Below are 18,076 nucleotides of genomic sequence, written 5' to 3'. Positions count from 1 at the left end.
TTGGCCGAGCAGCACAGGGTGAGGCTGGAGCCATGCCCTGGGGAGCAGAGCGGCACATCCCTGGCCACGCAGGGCACTGCCGCAGCTCCCTTCAGGTCTGAACCCGGGTCGGATCGCTCGGAGAACCAGATCTGAGTCTCCCAGCCGATCAATCAGTAAAGACCATAAAATGCCCAAACAAGTATCTTGAACAGCGGGTCATGGATGCCTTTAGAATATAATTTATCTTTCCTGAAGAAAGCCTGTAGACCGCAGCGTCTGGTTTTGTGTGCTGGCACCAGTGACTGATGCAGGTCACAGACGTGCCGTGGCCGGCGGCACAGCCCGTGCCGGGGGGAGCGGGAGTTCCCCGTGCCCAGGGCCCAGCAGCGTGCTGGGCAGAGGGGTGACAGCCCCCGCGACCGCGGCAGGGCACCTCTCTGGGCAGGCTCTGGGGGGTGTCAGCAATGCTGAGCAAGTGACTCCTGTGTAAACGCTAAGTAAAGCCGCATTCCGTATTCAGTTTTCAGTTATGTATTCCACAGACACTCCACTCCCTGCTGCTCAGGCAGCAGCTCTGGATGCCAGCATGCAGGTTTCAGACTGACCTGCAAACTCCACGTCCCGTGCAGCTTTCCACCAGGGCGGTGACAGCTGTGGCACAGGTAAGTGCAGCCAGCCCCGGGGGTGAGCGCTGCCGGCCATTCTGTTTCCAATGGCTCCTGCAGGCTGACAGCGACCTGGTCCGTGCCGTCGTCACACCGGCTGCAAGGCCGCATCCTGCGGGCAGCACGGACGGGGTGGCAGTGCGGGGACAGGGGGAACTGGGGCTTCTCTGAGCCGTGGTCCTTGGGGACAGGGGGGTCACCCCTGCATCCCTGCCTTGGCATCGCATTGGGAGGATGTGGCTTTGGGTGCTGGCAGGAGGGAGGGCTGCTCCCCTCAACCCGCATGAGGTGTCTGAGTGCTGCAGCACACGCAGTCCCCTCCGTGAATGGTGCTGGGTGCGGGCAGGTGCGGCCAGTCTGGGACCGTACCGGGGTCGGGCTGTACCGGGGTTAGGCTGTACTGGGGCTGTGCCATGCCGTGCCCCACAGGGCTGTGCTCCTGGCATGGGAAGGGTTCTTGGCCTTGCTGTTTGCCCATCCAGCCTGCTGGAAGTGCAGCTTGCAGTCGCTCCAGAAATGCCTCACAGGCACTTCTGACCAAACCTAAAATGAATGATGGAAATGAAGAAAACACAAGCTGTATCTTCAGTCGCCCCTCAGCTCCACCACTGGGAGCAGATGGAGGTGACACTGGCTGATTCCTGGGCTTCTTCAACACCTCTGTCCTTTAACATGATGACAGCAAACCTGGCTGGTGTATATTGATGTCTAGGCCTTGCTTCCTGCCCGGGGAAGTTTCCTTTGCAACATCTGCAGGTCTCCTTGTGCAAGCAGAGCAGTGTCCCCCTGGCTGTAGCCAGGTTGCTGCTCCCCGGGACCTGCTCCTGCTCCATGGCCAACCTACTTGGTGCCGCCCTGAGGTGTTGGTACTAAGCCTGGGAGGCCTGGCATAGCGGCCCTGACCTTCACTCTGTATGTATTTTTGATTTCCTCTGAAGATTTTTTAGACTTTGCCTGCCTTCACGATCTCCCTTACTAGCTTTAGAATAGCTGCGAGGCGTAGTGCTTGCTAAAGAAATAGTGGCTATGAGGCACAGAAGTACATCGCGATGCTGCAAGTGCAGCTGCTGTGCTCTTTTGAAGTCTTTCAGTCAGTAGAAATGCTCACATTATTTCCAGAGGGATTAGGATCAAGCCTTTACATAGCTGAGAACTTACTTAAATTTTCAACATTTCTTCTAGGTCAAAGGACAGTTAGTCCAATTTTCCCATGTTTGATGCATTTCCACATTACAGCTTGTAGAAAAATCCTTCCAGTATAATTATTTTGAATACATTTGTAATGCTCTGAGATTTCCTGTGAATACATTTTTCATCCACAGAGATACTGGACTCATAATCATTGAGATTTTCTGTTTTCTTACGGAGAATTTATATGGAATTTAATAATGCTGATGGCGGTAGACTATCTGTAAATGGCACTAAAAACCCTACAGAATTTAATAGGAACCAATAGCATCCCTAAAGAGTTCTTGCATACTCCTGTAGAAATATATGGAAGAAAGAATCTGTTAGATTCTGCAGGAGAAAAAAAAAAATATATATATATATTATTTTCTTCTACAAATGCAGAGCAGAGGTGGTATATTAGTTAACCAAACTAGTTTAGTATCCCAAAACTGATCCAGCCCAGTGTGCCACCTCAAAACAATAAAAACTTCCTCTGCACAAATTAAAGAAAAACCCTACAGCATCCATTAGAAAAACCTCTCCCTTGGATGCATACGTGGCTGCCCATGTGCACCCAAAGTGGAATCACTGCTACAGGATCGGTGGGGCAGCTCCAGAGGATGCTGTATCCCCGCACCTTCTCTCTGTGCCTGTCTCTGCCTCCCTTCCCGGTAAGAAATTTCTCTGGTTCACTTTGTTCCAGCACCTCCGTCACCTGGGCACGGGTGCTCTGTTTTGTGTTGTTTTCCATCTCTAAATGTCGCTTACTCCAGATTTCACGTGGATTTACTCCCACAGAGCAGGCTCCCAAATGGTACGGATTCATTTCATGGAAATACCAGTCTGAAGGCCCCCTTCTCTTCCGTGCCGTGCCTTCCTTTAAGTCAGAAGCAATGGGTCAGTTTAGGCTTTGGCTGGGTTCTACCTTTATTTTTCACACGCTGGAGACGTAGAGCCAGCCAGGTGTTTCAGTCGTGTCCGTGCTGCGCGCTGGGGAGTGTCAGTGACCTACACAGAGACCCGGCATGCGGGGCGAGGCGAGCCCCTGCTGGGCTGCTGCCGGGGTTCAGCATCTCCTCGCCCCTCAGGCCCCTGCCTCATGCAAGAGAAGAGCTCTGGATTTCAGAGCAGGTAGGATTGCCCAGACGTGGGTAATTTAATTGGTCTTGAAGCTGGTGCTAAAAATGTTTTGAGTAAACTGCTGGATTTTTTAAAGCAGTATCTGGAGGATCTCCCACTGCATGCATTTATTTGATGCAAAAGTGCTTTGGTCTAGATGCTAAAACTGATAAACCAAACCATTCATTTCTTAAAGTTCAATTCACCACTTACAGGATAGAAAATAAACCAAGCTAACCCACAGCAAGATTAAACTGCGAGATATGGGATTTAAGGCAAAGCCCACTGTGGCTGGGAATGTTTCTCTCACATAAACCAAATTTATCTCTATAGAGCAGAAGGCTATTTTATGAGGTTCAGACAAGAAAAAAAAAATAAAAGCTTCCAGAGAGAGTGTCTTAAATAGCTCATAAAAACCTAGCATCTGCCCCTCTGGAAAGGGCTCTCTGATTCTCCTACAAACACAGCAGCCAGACGCTGGGTACCACCATCCCCTGGCTGTGGATTCAGGCTTTTCTCCTTTGTTCTGCTGGCCTTTGAATGCATTTGTCAGAGTCTTGCTCCAAATAATTAATAAACAACAGCCCTGCAGGGCTACTTCCTTGCCTAGCATCCTCTCACACTCTGATTTTCCCTGTAGCCGCAACGCTTGCCTTGAAGCAAGGGCTGAGCTGCGGGGCCAGCTCGGGGGTGACAGCCCCTACCCGCCCCGGCGATCGATGGGCAGATGTGCCAGAGCCACACGATGTTGTTCTTGAGAAGCCATTTATGAAAAATGAGGCTTGGTTCAATGCTATCGAAAATGCACTGCTACAGCAAAGAACATGAGTTATTTATTAGCGCCCGTTGTCAGAGTGAAATACCACAAAGAGTTTTCCGTGATTCTAAGCAACAAATAAGCAGGGAGTGCATTGCAAACACCCCTGGTCACATTCTGCTCCTCTTGTAACGTTGATTCCTGGTAACTAGAAACGTAATTCGTGACTTCAATCAGGGATGCATCCATACAGGGCAAGAACAGTGCTGGCATCAGCCGGTGCCACCAGCCCGGGTGCAGCCTGCTTGGTCAGGAGGTGCCACAGCCACTGGGCAGCCCCTGCCCATGCAGCCGGTGTCCCGCGGGGCCAGCTCCTTCCTTTGTGCAGCGCTAAACAATGAGTAAAGGATGCTGGATTGCTTAAAATAAGTCTAGGATGAGAAAACCGTCTCATGGCAATTAGGAGATTAGCCATGACTTTGAGCAGGGAAGAAGAAAGTGTTTTCCAAAATAGTCGTTTTCAATAAGCAACTTTTTCAGCGGTATCTCCCTGGAGGAGAACCATTTCTGGCCATGGAGCTGGTCCCCTGCCCTCGCCCTGCCACCTGGCGCAGGTGCAGGAGCCGCGGTGCGTCCCGCGCAACTCCAGCAAATGGGGCTGAACTGGGCAGGAAAGAAATGCCGTTCATGCACTCGCTCTGGGGTGATAACTGCATGCTGCTGCTGCAGCCGACCCCGTGCCTGGCCTGGCAGTGCTCGGCCTGTCCAGCCCGAGCAAGTGGCGGGCACGCTGGACTGCAGCATGCTGCTCCTGCTGTAGCTGCCTCTTGCCTCCAGGAGTTATGTCCTGCTGGACCTGCCTGCGCTGCCAGCTGCTGCAGGAAGCATCCAGCCTGTTGCTCAGCGCTGTACAGTTACTTAGGTCACTTCATTTTTATGTCAAAATAACTCTGTCAGGATTTTCCTGCCTTTGGTACAAAGCCAGGCAAGTTAAAGACATAAACCAAACCACTGTGTTGCCCAGGACCCGACTCCAAGCAGTACTTCCTTTCCTTCCTTTTCTGGGTACGTGCACTTGGCTGTGAAAGCAACGCAGAGCCTGTGTGCAGCTCGGGCAGGCCCAGGGCAGGGCTGTCGGGCCCCTTCCTCCATGCACCTGCTTTCGGGGAGCACCACGGGGCCGCCGCGTCTCCTCCGCTGCCAGCCCTACGGCAGCACCACTCACAGCTCCCACGCTCTGCTTCACCTTTGCGCTGGGAAATCACGAAATGGTTAATAACGCATTTGTTGAATACATTGGTTGCCCAGAAATGTGCCTTTCTTGTTGCCAGCACGGGCAGCAGGAGGAAGCCTGTGCCTGCAGTCCTGCTGCCAAATGCCCGCCCAGCGTCCTCCTCCCCGCGCGGTGCTGCCGCGGGTCTGGTCTCTGTCCGAGCTCCGTCCGAGATACTTGTGCTGTCTGGAAATCCAAAGAGTGGGTGAATGTGTTTATTCAGTAATATCAGAGCCGACATTTTGGGAAGTTTTGAAGGGAGAGGTCCATCAAGTGCCTGAGATCCCTTGTTTCTTAGGTTTTTAAATCCTGAGCTCCAAATTTTTGCCCTATCTGCCAAAAAAAAAAAAAGCAGGAGGAAACCGAAAAGCAGGCTCTTGTGGCTCTTTTTGATTCTGTTTCCCGGGAGTTCTTTGCACCCATGTCATTTGTGGTGGGGGTAAAGAGGACCACGCAAATTATTCCACATTATGTTCAGAGTAATGGCAAGTCTTAAAATAGCTCTCAATTAGCAATTGATTGCAATTAATTGGAACAACAGACTGACATGATGTTTTCATATCTCTAGAGCATTCATCAGTTCACGAGTCCTAATTTTTAAAAACTCAAAAACTGTGGCTCCCATATTATCATAACCATCTGTCAGCAATTTATAATGTATATCTTGAAGAAGCAGGAGTACCGCACACTTTGTCTTTGCTAATTAAAACGGGTTTCCAAAAGGCAGCTCAGGTTTGAATGTAAACTGTGAAGGGTTTAACAAAGTAAAACCTAATAGTGGTGGGTTTTACCTATATGTATGTAAAGATGTGGTTTTATATGCATGTACCCCGAGGTGTTTTGTGCTGGCTCTGAGCCGGGTGCTGCCATGGCTGCGAGGCAAGCAGAGGGCACCCAGTGCTGCCCTGGGGCCCTGCCGCTGGCGTTAAGGCTTGGCGATGCCGGTCTAATCTTGAAGTCTTTGCATTGGCACCTGAGGACTCAGCAGTCACCCTCAGGTGGGTAACTCCAAAATTAGGGTGCTGGAAGGGGATGTGCTTTCCAATTACTCAGCCTAGTCCTGTTGTACCTGTGTTTTAATTAAAGGAGGATTTGAACTTCTTTCTTCATTAATATCTCGAGTACGTCGGTGCCAAATGCCTGTGAGGGTTGAACCCGTGACCCTTCTGCATTACTTCGCTGGTGTCCGGCCTGGTCAGTTCATGTGCTGCCGGGGGATTTCACATCTTCTGAGCCGCCATACAATCTAACTTCATTTTCAAGAACTTGAGTATGAATTTAAAGTCACAGAAGGTAAAAGGAAAGGTTATATTAAGATAAAGTATTAAAACAGCAGTAATAAAGACGCAGAACAGTCTTAAATTTGAGGAGTTAAGGCTGGACTCAATGAAGGAAGATGATGTTGGTAGTGGCAGCTATTAATTCTAGGTGCACCAAACTTAAACAAGCTGGAGATGTTTGACAAAGGACAGAAAGAGCAAATACCATTGGCAGAAGACTTTTGCATCATTTTTTTCATTTCAATGTAATTTTCCCAGAGAAAGATAAATGCCATAGTCCTGATGGCCAAATATGGTTTTCAATCCCAGTATTTGGAAAGGAAAATACAGAGCATAGAAGCCAGCAGCACTTAGCTACTCCTTGCTGTACTGGAAATGCTGAACAGTCAGGCCTCTGCAGCTCTTCCCCCCAGACAGTTCGTTGTACTTTTCTTTTTCAAGCCGACTGCTTGCTAAACTGTTGATGAAAAATACAGGCGAGTCTTGAAAGAGTGTTGCTTAGGTGTGCTCTTGCTGTGTTCTGGCCAAAGACTTTATGTTGTGGATGAGAAATAAAATGTAGAAGCAGATAAATCTGAGTTGCACCAGCCTGAATGATTTCTCCAGTGCTGCCAGAGAAGGAGTGAGTTAAGCAGGCAGTACGGTTAGGCTGATAAGGAGGTTTTAAAAAGGGGTTGATTTGGCTGGCTAAAGGTAGCCAGCTGACCTTACTGTGCTTGCTGGCTGAGATGAGAGCAGCTGCGCTGGGTCTCCGGAAAGCCAGCGTGGGGGCTTCAGGGGGAGGCCGAAACGTTCATCGCACGGCCCAGGGGTGCACCAAAGAATAAATTAACCATGAAGGCAGTTTTCCTCTGATAAAAAGGCTTTGGTTGTGAAGTGCAAGGAGTCTTGAGGTATGTCACAACTTTCAGAAACAGCTTAACAACATCAGTGACCACATGGGACCAAGTCCTCCAAACGCTTTTTCTGCTTCTCACCATATTGTTGCTCATATTTTGCACAACTTTCCACTCAGAATTTTAACTTCATCACATATGAATTTGAAAAAGATCCACAGAAAAATATTTTGTCTCCTTTATAGGCCCTCTGCAATTTTAACATCAGCTCTCATATATTTTCTCCACCATTTGGGGAATTTTTTTTTTTTCCAAACAAACCTTATATTCTTACAGAAGTCCATCTCAAGAACTTAGTGTTTTAGGAAAGATCACAGCAGTACAGATAAAATGACAAAATGCTGGGAGACTCCTGATAAATTGTACATGCTGGCTAGGGACTGGCTGAAATTGTCTTGCACAAATGGTAGACTTCCTCGGACAGACATTGCTGGTTTTTACACTGGTTCAGAAATTTTAGGTGGTTAAAAAAAAAAAAAAAAAAAGGATTGGGAAGGAACCAGGTGTCTGCAGAGAGCAGCTCAAATCCTGGCAGTGAGCTCAGCCCAGAGCAAGATACAGAGAGGAGAAAATGGAGGGGCTCCTGGGCTGCTGGCACAGCCACGGCAGCACCAGGCATCTGCAGCTGCACCCAGAAGGGTAAAAAAATGGTATTGCCTTTGGGCAGTGCCTGGCAGCAGCCATGCCCTCGGCTGAGTCCCGTCCTCCCCCGTCACTGCTGTCTTTGCACACATGGGAGAGTTCAAACCAATAACGTTACTGTCAAGTCCTTCCCTGGGTTTGTTGGCCTGCTGAAATTTTACTCGAGATCCTTGATCCTAAAAGCAAATAAACCTATTGCATGTCCATCCTGCTGCCAACGCTGGTACCAGAGCCAATTACTTGCATGGCATTTGTCATTGTTCCTAAGCTTTACCTTGGTAATTTTATTTAGACAGGGGCATTTTCTGCTGATAAATCTGGCTAGATTACCAAGTCAGAGTGTATTTATTAAAACACCAATTAGACCTTAGTTTCTCATCAATCACAACACCTTTAATTCATGCATGGATGAAAAAACTGTTTGAGGCGTTGTGCACGCATGAATGAGTGATCTAAATCAAATTGTCACTTCACCGGCATTACCTTATCTGCAGACCTAGAGGCAATCAATTTTTTATTTACCCAATGAATAATGTGTGATATATTTAAATGCCTCAACACTTTGTTTTTGTGGTGTTGAAAGGAGAACACTTGCTTCATGAGGTTGGAACAAAAGTGAGGGTGGAGGAGAGGGCACGGGCCCCTCGGATGCTCAGGCGATGGGACCCTGGTGGGACGGAGGTGACGGAGGTGGTGGGAGCTGGGCGTGCAGTGGCTCCGGGGCTGCGCTGCTGATTTCTGCTCGAGCGGGGGCTGGCTGCTGCGGTGATCCCCAGCTGAAGAGAGAGTGGGGAGAAGGCAGCAGAAAGTGAGAGCAGAGAGAGTGCCTTCGCTATTTTGGAAGGTAAAAAAAATGTATTGAAATTTCTTGTAGAACAGTAATTTGTAAGAGTCTTGTTCTGAAATATCACAACATTGTGTTTTTTATAAATCTGATACATTATAAAAGAAAATTAGCTGTATGTAGTGTGATATTAAAATCATTATAATATGGATGTCAAAATGAAAGGAGGTGTTGAAGTGACTTCCCAGTGCAAATGTCATCAAACTCACCAGCTTCTTTTAGAATATTTCAATTTCAAGAAAACAGCATTTATCTGCGAATAATTACCTGAAAAGTGTTCATCTGGTTCTCCAGGGATCTGTCAGAGGTTTCCACACATCTGATTCTGCTCCCTCTGCCTCTCCCAGGTGGGCTCGGAGAGCCGGGGGTGAAGGTTGGCTCCCGGAGCAGCAGCTGGGTACTGGTGCAGGAATTACATCCGTGGCCGGCTGCCCAAGCCCTGGGCTGAAATGCCCCACGCCAGCCCCAGCAGGGGATGCCTCTGCATGGAGAAAGCTCTTGTTCGAAGCTACTGGGTGAGCTAATGCCGAAACCTACTTCGCAACGTCGCTGGAAGTAGGGGAGCGGGGGATGTCTGACCTGCTGCAACAGTGGGTTTTGGGGCAGTTTTAGGCACTTCAGAGTGTTTCTGCGAAATCTCCACTGTTGGAGCATCACGGCTGGCGTTGGGGCTTGCTGAGGGAAAGGGAGGAAGGGCAGCGCTGCCCTGCAGCACCTGAGGTCACTTTCCCCATGGTCAGCACTTTGGTGCACCTTTGCGTCTGAGGTGGACTTAATGACAGCTAGTGTTAGGGTCTATGCACCATTTCCAACCAGAAAAAACAAACAAACCAGCCCTTTTGGTCTGAAGGTCCCGTGCTAAGCTTATTTTATGCCATAACCTCTCTCTCCTCATGGGGTTTTTGCACACTTGCTGTCCCACTTCACAGGATTTCCCATTCCCTGCTTGCAGTGTATTTGTTGTAAAAGCTGGAGTGGAGAAGAGAAAACCACTGGTTGATGGTGTCTGTGTCAATTATACATCAGAGGCTTTACTGCTTCTTCAGAAGCTTCTAATAATAATAATTACAACTAGGGTAGTGGAAGAGAAATGTGCTGAGATCAGGGAGAAAGGCAGGAGAGCCGGGCCAGAATTAATTAGCCCCTTTTATCCAAGAATCTCAAAGCATTTAGACATTAATTAATGAAGCCTCTGGTTACATCAGTGCAATGCACGGTCTGGGGGCTCAGTGACTGCCCTGCTTGGCTGTGAGTCCTGTGCAGAATGGTGCTGCTGCAAAATGCAGAGAAATATTTTTTTTCCTCTCTTCTATCCCTGTCATCCTGACAACTCCCAAAGCCAGGATGAGGAGACCTGTCCCCCCCACAGCATTGTGGCTGGGCAGGTTCACACCGCTGGGACCCAAAATCCCACTCCAAGAAGCGAACAGGTGGGTGCAACATCCTGTAAGAGTAATCTGGAAAATGTTTGGCAAAGCACCTGAAAACCACCCGTGCTGTCCTGGCACAGGGGACAATCACTTGTCTTAGTTCTTGTCCGTGCCTGTGGTGCCTCTCACTTTTTAGCTGATTTCAGGTCGGTGCTCTAGCATCAGTCTGCGTTGCGGGGCTGTACACAGGTACACATTTCCTTTCTCCTGGCTGCTCCAGCACATGCAGAGGCACGTGGAAGGTGTGCAGTGCACTGCTCCACTCAGCGCACCGCGGTGCAATGAGCCAGCCGAGGTTTGTCCAGCTTCGGGTGTGCGCAGGTGCGGGGGGCTACCTGGTGGTGACACAGGGCACAGCCTAGAGTCAGGAGCCCTTTGCCTCCCATTCCCCTGGCCATGCTTCAATATGTCCTAAAAAGTGACTTTTTTTTTTTTTTACTGGTGAAACAACTTTTTTTTTTTTTTTCCCCTTTGGTAGAGGGATGGCTGAACTCTTTCGATAGAAGATTTCCAGGGGGAGGCCAACAGCACTGATTTTTTATTTTCTTAAATCCTGAGATCTTTTGCATTCCCCTTTGCCATGTGACCTGCCCGTGCAGTGGCTGACCTGGCTTACTCACTGATGCACATCAGCTTCTTCTTACCTTTGAGCATACAGATAGTGCAGTTTTTCGTTCCTTTGACTCATTTCTAGGAGGCAATTCTTGGAACAAGATTATTTTCTTGACTGATGCCCTCTATACAAAATCCTTATAATTTATCTCTTGTTCCCTGCTGAAGTCCATTTCTTCTCTTTTTCTCCCCCCTTTTTGCCTCTCCATTTGGGTTCAGCAGAAATGTCTTCTGTTTCATTTTGTACTGATTCTCGGGGAGCACCAAGTCCCTCAGCAGAAGCCAGTGAGTGGGACTGAGCGTGCTGTGCTGCTGGTCTGGAACCTGCTCACCACCCCAAGTCCCCAGGCCCTTGCTAATGATCATGTTGAGGGTCTGTTCCTAGCAGACTGTGTTACGACCATGCACGCGGTTATCCACAGCTCTGGTCCGCATCTCTGTCAGGCTGACCGATCGTTCTCCCTAGCTTTGATGTCAACTACTTGATGTAACACAGAGGGTAATTTAGTTATTTAAAATTATAAAACTGTGTCTTGTGTGATATATCTAAAATCTCAAACTTCCTTTCATTGTCAGAATTTCTGTTTTATTTCCTCGCTTCATAGTCTCTGAAACTCTTTTGGCAGAACAAATGCATCCTTCAGTGAGTTCATTTAGCTGGTGAATTCGTTTGACTGATAGCTGGCTTTGGATTTAGGCTCTCAAATTTGTTTTGGCAAGACTGCCTCTGAAACGCCCCGCGTCCCCTGGCTCCTGAGGAGGGGAAACCGCTGCTTCGCTGAGCCTGTGCCTGCAGTTGTTTTGTCAGAGCGTGGCGAGAGCAAAGGCTTTCACAGCCTGGGTCTGGCTAAGGCAAAATTAGGCAAAGGGAGTTGGCGAAGCAGGAAACTTGACAGCTATGCCTGTGATTTGCATTGTACACCTGCAGCATGGCGGAGCCCAGCTTGCTTGACTTGTGATCAGATAATTTGAGTTTTAACTAACAGAAACAACTTACTGGCATAGCAATTACTTTGATCCGGGTTGGCACAGAGGCATTTTTCATGTATTGTTGCTTAATACTGGAACATTTATTTTTTTTCTTCCCCTGTAATCTGAAGATAGCCTAATGATTTTTTTTTCTCCCTACTTTGTAAGAGCTAAAAGGCAATTCGACTTTCTCCATAGCATTCACACTGTTTTTAGGATTTCCTGATGGACTGCTCTGGCTAGCCTGATATGTTGTTCTGGTGATGAAAATATGAAGGCCTTTTCTGCACACAACATAAGCTTTGCGCCTTTGGTAACTAAAGGCCAGGAGCAGCATGGGCTGGGCAGCAGTGCTGGCTGCGGTGGTGCTGGTGTGAAGGCTGCCGGTGCGGCCGTGCTCAGGAGTGGCCGGATGGTTTTGGAGGTCCTTTCTGTGCGTCTGCAGACTTCCCCACCCTTCAAAAGGTGTCAAAATGTATATATGGAGAAGAAATCTGTTTCCAGCACCTGGGTCTGGCCTAGTTTTTGCTGGTTTGCCTCATGAAGGGATGCTTTTCTGCCTCCCAGCTCGCATGCAGTATGCCCACAGTTGCTGAATATTCATTAAGTGAAATTAGCATTTATTAGGCCTTAATTAAGTTATAAAAGGTTTATTCTGTGGTAATGAAGCGTGCACTCCAGAGGTGCCGAATGGCAGCAGGTGGGTCCCTGCCTGTGCCCCATATCCTCCCCACTGCTGTGGGGGGAGGTGGCTGGGGGCCGAGCCTGGCGGGGCTGCTGAGCGCGCTGCAGGCCCGAGGGTCCCCACAGGACCACAACCAGAAGAGTGAAGCACGTCGTGCAGAAATCCCCGTGATTCGTGGGTGTGAAAAGCGCTTCCTGGGGAGACGTGGACAGCGTGGCCGGGAGCTCATCAGGTTTCATGCTGAAGAGCTGCAAGGAGCATGCCTTGGGCCCACGTGGGGCCAGCCCAGCCGCTTCTGGTCGGCAGAGGCTGCCCCAGCCGCGCTGCCCGGGCGGCTGGTGTGGGCGAGCGCCCGTCCTGCGCCTTCGGCCTGAGGGGAACCTCGGGATCAGCCCGCAGTGGAAGCGGTGGCAAAGCACCTGGGCTGTTGTAACCCAGCTTGTTGGTGAGGTCTGCCTCTTGTTCACACTCAACTATTGCCCATGTTTCCTCTCTTTTCTTGAGCCTCAGCATTGGGTACAATAGCTACTAATTAACTAGACAATTTCATTACGTGGCTGTAGCGACGTCCTGTGCCACGGCAGCAGCCTGGTGGTTGGTGTCTGGTGTTTGCTGTCTGGGAAGTGTTGACGCTCCAGGTGCACGCAGGAGATGTGCTCCTCGGCTGGGCGGTGGCAGCGGTGGTGCTCACCAGATGCGTCTCCTCCGGGATCTGCTGCTGTCCTTAAGCACACGCAAGCATCAGGGGAAAACGTCTGGCTTTTCGGGAGAGCAGGAGACAGCAGCGGGGATGCCGACAGAGCCTGGCCGGAGGGAGCCAGCTCTGTGCAGGAGCAGAAGCGGCAGCACCCAGTGGGGTCAGGCCCTCGAGCGGGTTTTGCAGGAAACCCCGGCCAAGCTGCCATGCAGCACAGCTGGCAGGCGCGTGTCCGAAGCACACGCCTCAGGTTTTTACGAAGGCTCGGTGCATAATGCCTTTGTCAAAGCAAAGCAAATTATAAGTAATTTCAATTTAGCCATTATTGACTTTTTTTTTAGACAACATACAGAACAGCTCTTAAATTTAATTTAGCCACACAACTCGCAGACTGAAAGACTCCTTCATCGTTGTGGAAGAAGAGCAAGGAACAGTTGGGGAGGGCCTTTCCCCTCTGTTTCTGTAAATTATGTGCATTGTATTCACGGCTACAAAAAAGTTGGAGAAACGGGAGAGCAGGGCAGCTTTGTAACTACGTGCCTGCATGGGCTTGCAGAACCCCTCTCCCCAGGGTCTGCTCTCCCAAGGCACGGGGTTTTGGGGGTGGCAGCGACACTTCCCCCTGTTCCTGGGGTCTCAGGGGGCCGAGGACAGAGCCGCCTCGTGGTCCCGGTGCTGTGCATCCCCCCAGCCTGGTCACAGTGCCGTGGCTGACAGAGAGCTGCCGGGGCTCATGAAAGCAGTGGAGTTCTAGGTGTGCAGGACCAGCCGCAGCACCCACATTTCCACTTTATGGAGAGAGCAGGGCCTGTGTGGCTCGTGGGAAGTTGCTCGGCTACATTATGCTTTTCTTGATCTGGATAATATTACCAATCTGCACGAGCTGAAAATGATAATTACATTTTAGTGGGAAGATGGATGCTTCCAAATGATGTTTAAATCCATCATTATCACAGCAGTTTGGTCAGGGAACTGTTTTTATCAATGCCAGCTCTTCCCCTTTACCCTGGATTATTGCATTCAGGCAAGTCTCCAGCTGAAAAAAAAAATCAAGCCATGTGCTATATGAATCAGGAAATAAATTAGATTCTGTTCAGGGTTTCCCATCACTGATGGATTATGCAAACGAAGGAGTGAGTTTCCCAGAAGCCTCCCTTCTGAGCGGGACGAGCCCTCCCGCGCGGGTGGCAGCAGCAGCAGCGAGGGCAGGGGCCAGGGGGCTCCGCTGGCCCGGTGCCTACAGGACAGGGGCTGCTCCAGTTGCACAGTCCTGTGGGCAAAGGTATTATTGAGCCCTGGTGAAGAAAAGATGTCTGGAGAAATTAGCGCTGCTAATTTTTTTTATTGGCAGTAATTGAAGAGTAAATTTCCTGAATGTTACTGCCAGGAGGCTGGGACGGCTGCAGGAGCTCGAGCCCTGGTGACGGTGGGGCCCTGAGGGCTTTGCTCTGGTCCAGTCGAGCAGCCCACTGTGGGTGAACGTGGCCGTGGGGAGCGTGGGGAAGAGGCTGGCAGCTGGCAGGGCTCGCAGCAGTCTAACTCCGCTCTCTCTCCATCTTGCAGGTGAGCCATCCCGCTGGTCCTCATCCCACTGCGACTGCTGCTGCAAGAATGGCAAAGGCGACAAGGAGGGCGAGAGCGGCACATCCTGCAACGAGCTGTCGACATCCAGCTGTGACAGCCAGTCGGAGGCCAGCTCCCCGCAGGAGACCGTCATCTGCGGCCCTGTCACGCGCCAGCCCAACATACAGACTCTGGACCGGCCGGCCAAGAAGGGCCCGGTGCAGCTGCTGCAGCAGTCCGAGAGCCGGCGGAAGAGCGACCTGCTGCGGACTCTCACCTCGGGCTCCAGGGAGTCCAACTCCAGCAAGAAGAAGGCGGTGAAGGAGAAGCTCTCCATCGAGGAGGAGCTAGAGAAATGCATCCAGGATTTCCTCAAAATCAAAATCCCAGACAGGTTTCCGGAAAGAAAGCATCCCTGGCAATCGGAACTGCTGCGGAAGTACCACCTATAGGCTCTGGGCAGGAAGGCGTGAAGCCTTATTGCCATTAGAGCGAGATACTAAGTGATACAAAAATAATTCCCAACAATAATTATTTGTTAAGTCACAAAAAAAAGAAATCCATCTCTAGTACTGCCTAATTTGCCTATTTCACCTTAACATTTATAGTCATAGGGTAACGATTTTTCCAGTCGTGGAAGCACAATGACAAACGCTTTTATTTGCAAACTCTGAGTCTTACACAAGCTGAATACCTTAAGGGCACAACAATACCGACAACACAAGATGCTCGTGTGCAGATGCTGCTGGTGCCAGTGGGAACCTAGCAGGCAGCGGCCGGGTGGCGCATGGCTGCGTGCCTTCTGCATCCTCCTGCTAGCTTGGTGGTTTAGAGGGATGTGCACTGCTCAAAGAAGCAAGTCATGCCATGGCAGTTTACCTTAAGCACGTGTGTATATATATATGTGCATATATATATATGTGTGTATATATATCTCTGTATATATATATGTATATATATATATCGATATATATTGCTTAAAGATTTTCTGGCTCTCTCCTTGTAACTGCACTTTCTCAGAAAAGAGCATTTTTTTAGCAGCTGTAGATGTTCCAGTTCTTCTTCAGGTCTTTGAGGGTTGAATAGTAAAGAAACCCCAGGAGAAACCCCATCACGCTGCCTCTCACTCTCTTTCTCTTTTTCCCCTTCTCTGAGACACTGTAAATGCATTTCAGTGGAGACCAGGGACAAGTGTGTGGGTCTTTGTTGCCATCAGCAAAATATTCCATTTGTTTCTGGTGAGCTCATTCCATCTGTGTCCTCCCCACGCCTCTTGTTGTGTTCCTCAAGGCTTTCTGGTGACAGTGGGCTGAACCTGTAATGATTCCACTGGAAAGACAGAGGAACGTTTCCAGGCGGAGCGAGGGCAGGTGAAGCAGCAGCGCGGTGAGGATGGCGGGTCTCTGCCCGCCTCCCAGGCACATTTGCCAGCAGTGCTTGGCTCAAGCCAGCAGGGCAAGCAGACGCTCAGTCCCATCCAGCACAGAAGCAAATACAAGAAATTATCAGCCTAACAAGATACGTTTAATGCTTTGACTGGCAGGGAATCAATTGCTAGAGGACAGGAGCAGCGCTGTTGCAGCTACGTGCATTTCAAGAGAAAATTGAAAATCAAGAAGGACGTAGCCATATTCCGTGACAGAGGTGCTGTCTGCATTCAGGTCCTGTTCATGGCCCGTGGCATGAGCCAGCAACTGCGCTGAGCATGCCCCGGGGCCCACAGGGACTTGGGAGCCCAAGGAAGGGCAGCGGGTGCACGTGCAGGGAGCCAGCAGCAGGGGCAGGGGAGCAGAGAGCCCTGCGACCAGGGTCTGAGCTCCGTGGGGAGCCCAGGGTGCTGGGGCTGGCCGGGGGGCTGCGGAAGAGTGAACTGCTCCAGACAGCTGGCTTTGGCTGGGAATGAGCCGTTAGAGTACTTGAGAGAAATTATTCATTTTCTAAAGGCAGAAAAGGAAGGATACATATATATGGGAACAGATAGTGCTGGTAACAAACCACTTTGGTTCTGACTTATTTAGCATCCTCCAGGTTCCAGAGCTCTTGAATTTCAGACTGCTATGGGAGATGATGTCAAGTGTGCACAAATTATTTCTGCTGATCTTAATGCAGTTTCAGTAAGGTGGTTCTTTTGTGCTCGTAAGGCTCTGTTGTTGCCACCCAACGGGCAAGGGAGTTTTTGTTTTGCCAGAAGAATCCTAAGGTCCACATGAGCAGAGCTTCATACTCATCGCTTGGCTGCAGATGTCAAGCAGGAGTTTCTTGGTGAGGATGCAAATTTTACCAGCAAATAAAGGAAGCAATACGTGTCCAGAGCGATCCTTAAGCACAAGCTGGCTGCAAGGAGGGGAACAAAACCTCCCAGCAATACCTCTGCATGTCATTGGAGAGCACAGTTTGGAAGTGGCAGCTTGGCATCATCTCTGCTGTGGTTTTTACCAAGATTTTACATGTGAGATGCTCGTATCTGCCTCCTCTTAGCAGTTTGTTGGTTTATAACATTTCCCCCCTGCCCTGGCACCAAGGCACAGTTTTAACAGGACTGGGGAGCAAATGGGGCTCTCCCACAGGATTTCCAGCCATGTGCGCAGTTCAGGGTGGATCATGCAGCTGAAACCTTGCAGCTTCTCTCATTTCAGGGCATTCCCTGGCTCCTTTTCACATCATAAGTATTTGGGCTATAAAATACAAGTGACAGGGTGAAAGAATGGTGCTGGGTGTGAACGTGTGTGCCTTCCCAGAGAGACGCTGGGGGTGCACAGGGCTGCAGGATGATTAATAACTGTGGAAAAATTAGACCCAATGAAATACACCCAAATGGGCTTGATTTATGTGACCTTCATGTCTTCAGTTTTAGATGAAATGGTTATTACTCTCCAGCACTACAGAAATAAAGGTCTTAAACCTCAGTAACCATGAGCAGGCCCAGCCCGCAAGGAAGCACAGAGCTGTGTCACCACCGGTTGGATGGGTGTGCGAGGAGCGGGGGTGCCCGGGCACACACAGGTGCACACGTGTGTGTGTGCTGTGTGTGTCCCTACACACGTCTGCGTTTCTGCAGGGCTCTAACCCCACTGTAACTTAGGCTGCAGTAGTAGTACAGGGTAGTTTAGCACTGGGGGTTGTGCTTCGAGGCTTTTTGTTTCAGGCTGACTGGCAAGCTCACCCGAGCCCTTGTGCAGATGGCAGGAGCCGTCTGCCTGCCCTGGATGGGAGTTAGGCGACACGTGGGATGCTGCAGAGCATCCGCTCCTGCTGCCCGCCTTTGTCCCAGATGTCCCCTTCCCTGTCCCCCTGCCACAGCTGCTTTTCCGGAGCCAGGCTTTGGGCACGTCCCTCTGCACTGTCACCAGCTGCAGGGTCCCCCCAGGCATGGAGCATTACTTGGGAAGACCTCTTCCCTAAAATAACGTCATACATACGTACACATGCATATACACATATATACAAACATATACACATATATAAAGCTGGAGAGATTTGTACATGCACCTT

General features: G+C 49.9%; 1 protein-coding gene across 2 annotated transcripts in view; it reads left to right on the top strand.

Moving 5' to 3' along the window:
- KCTD16 (potassium channel tetramerization domain containing 16) overlaps positions 1 to 15,516 on the top strand; it is a 59,871-nt gene extending 44,355 nt beyond the window's left edge. Inside the window, exon 2 of one of the 2 annotated variants that reach the window (XR_007708854.1) lies at positions 14,585 to 14,734. Coding sequence is in view for 1 of the 2 variants with exons in the window: in XM_035560693.2 (XP_035416586.1) it covers positions 14,585 to 15,036 (452 nt within the window). In the remaining variant the exon portion in view is untranslated. Of the gene's footprint in view, positions 1 to 14,584 lie in introns of both variants that reach the window. The other variant, XM_035560693.2, reaches the window with a different exon arrangement.
- The last annotated feature ends 2,560 nt before the right edge of the window (positions 15,517 to 18,076 follow it).

Source organism: Cygnus atratus, chromosome 14 (genome assembly GCF_013377495.2).
Source record: "Cygnus atratus isolate AKBS03 ecotype Queensland, Australia chromosome 14, CAtr_DNAZoo_HiC_assembly, whole genome shotgun sequence".
NCBI classification, from domain to species: domain Eukaryota; kingdom Metazoa; phylum Chordata; class Aves; order Anseriformes; family Anatidae; genus Cygnus; species Cygnus atratus.
This window is presented reverse-complemented; position numbering and strand designations above follow the sequence as displayed.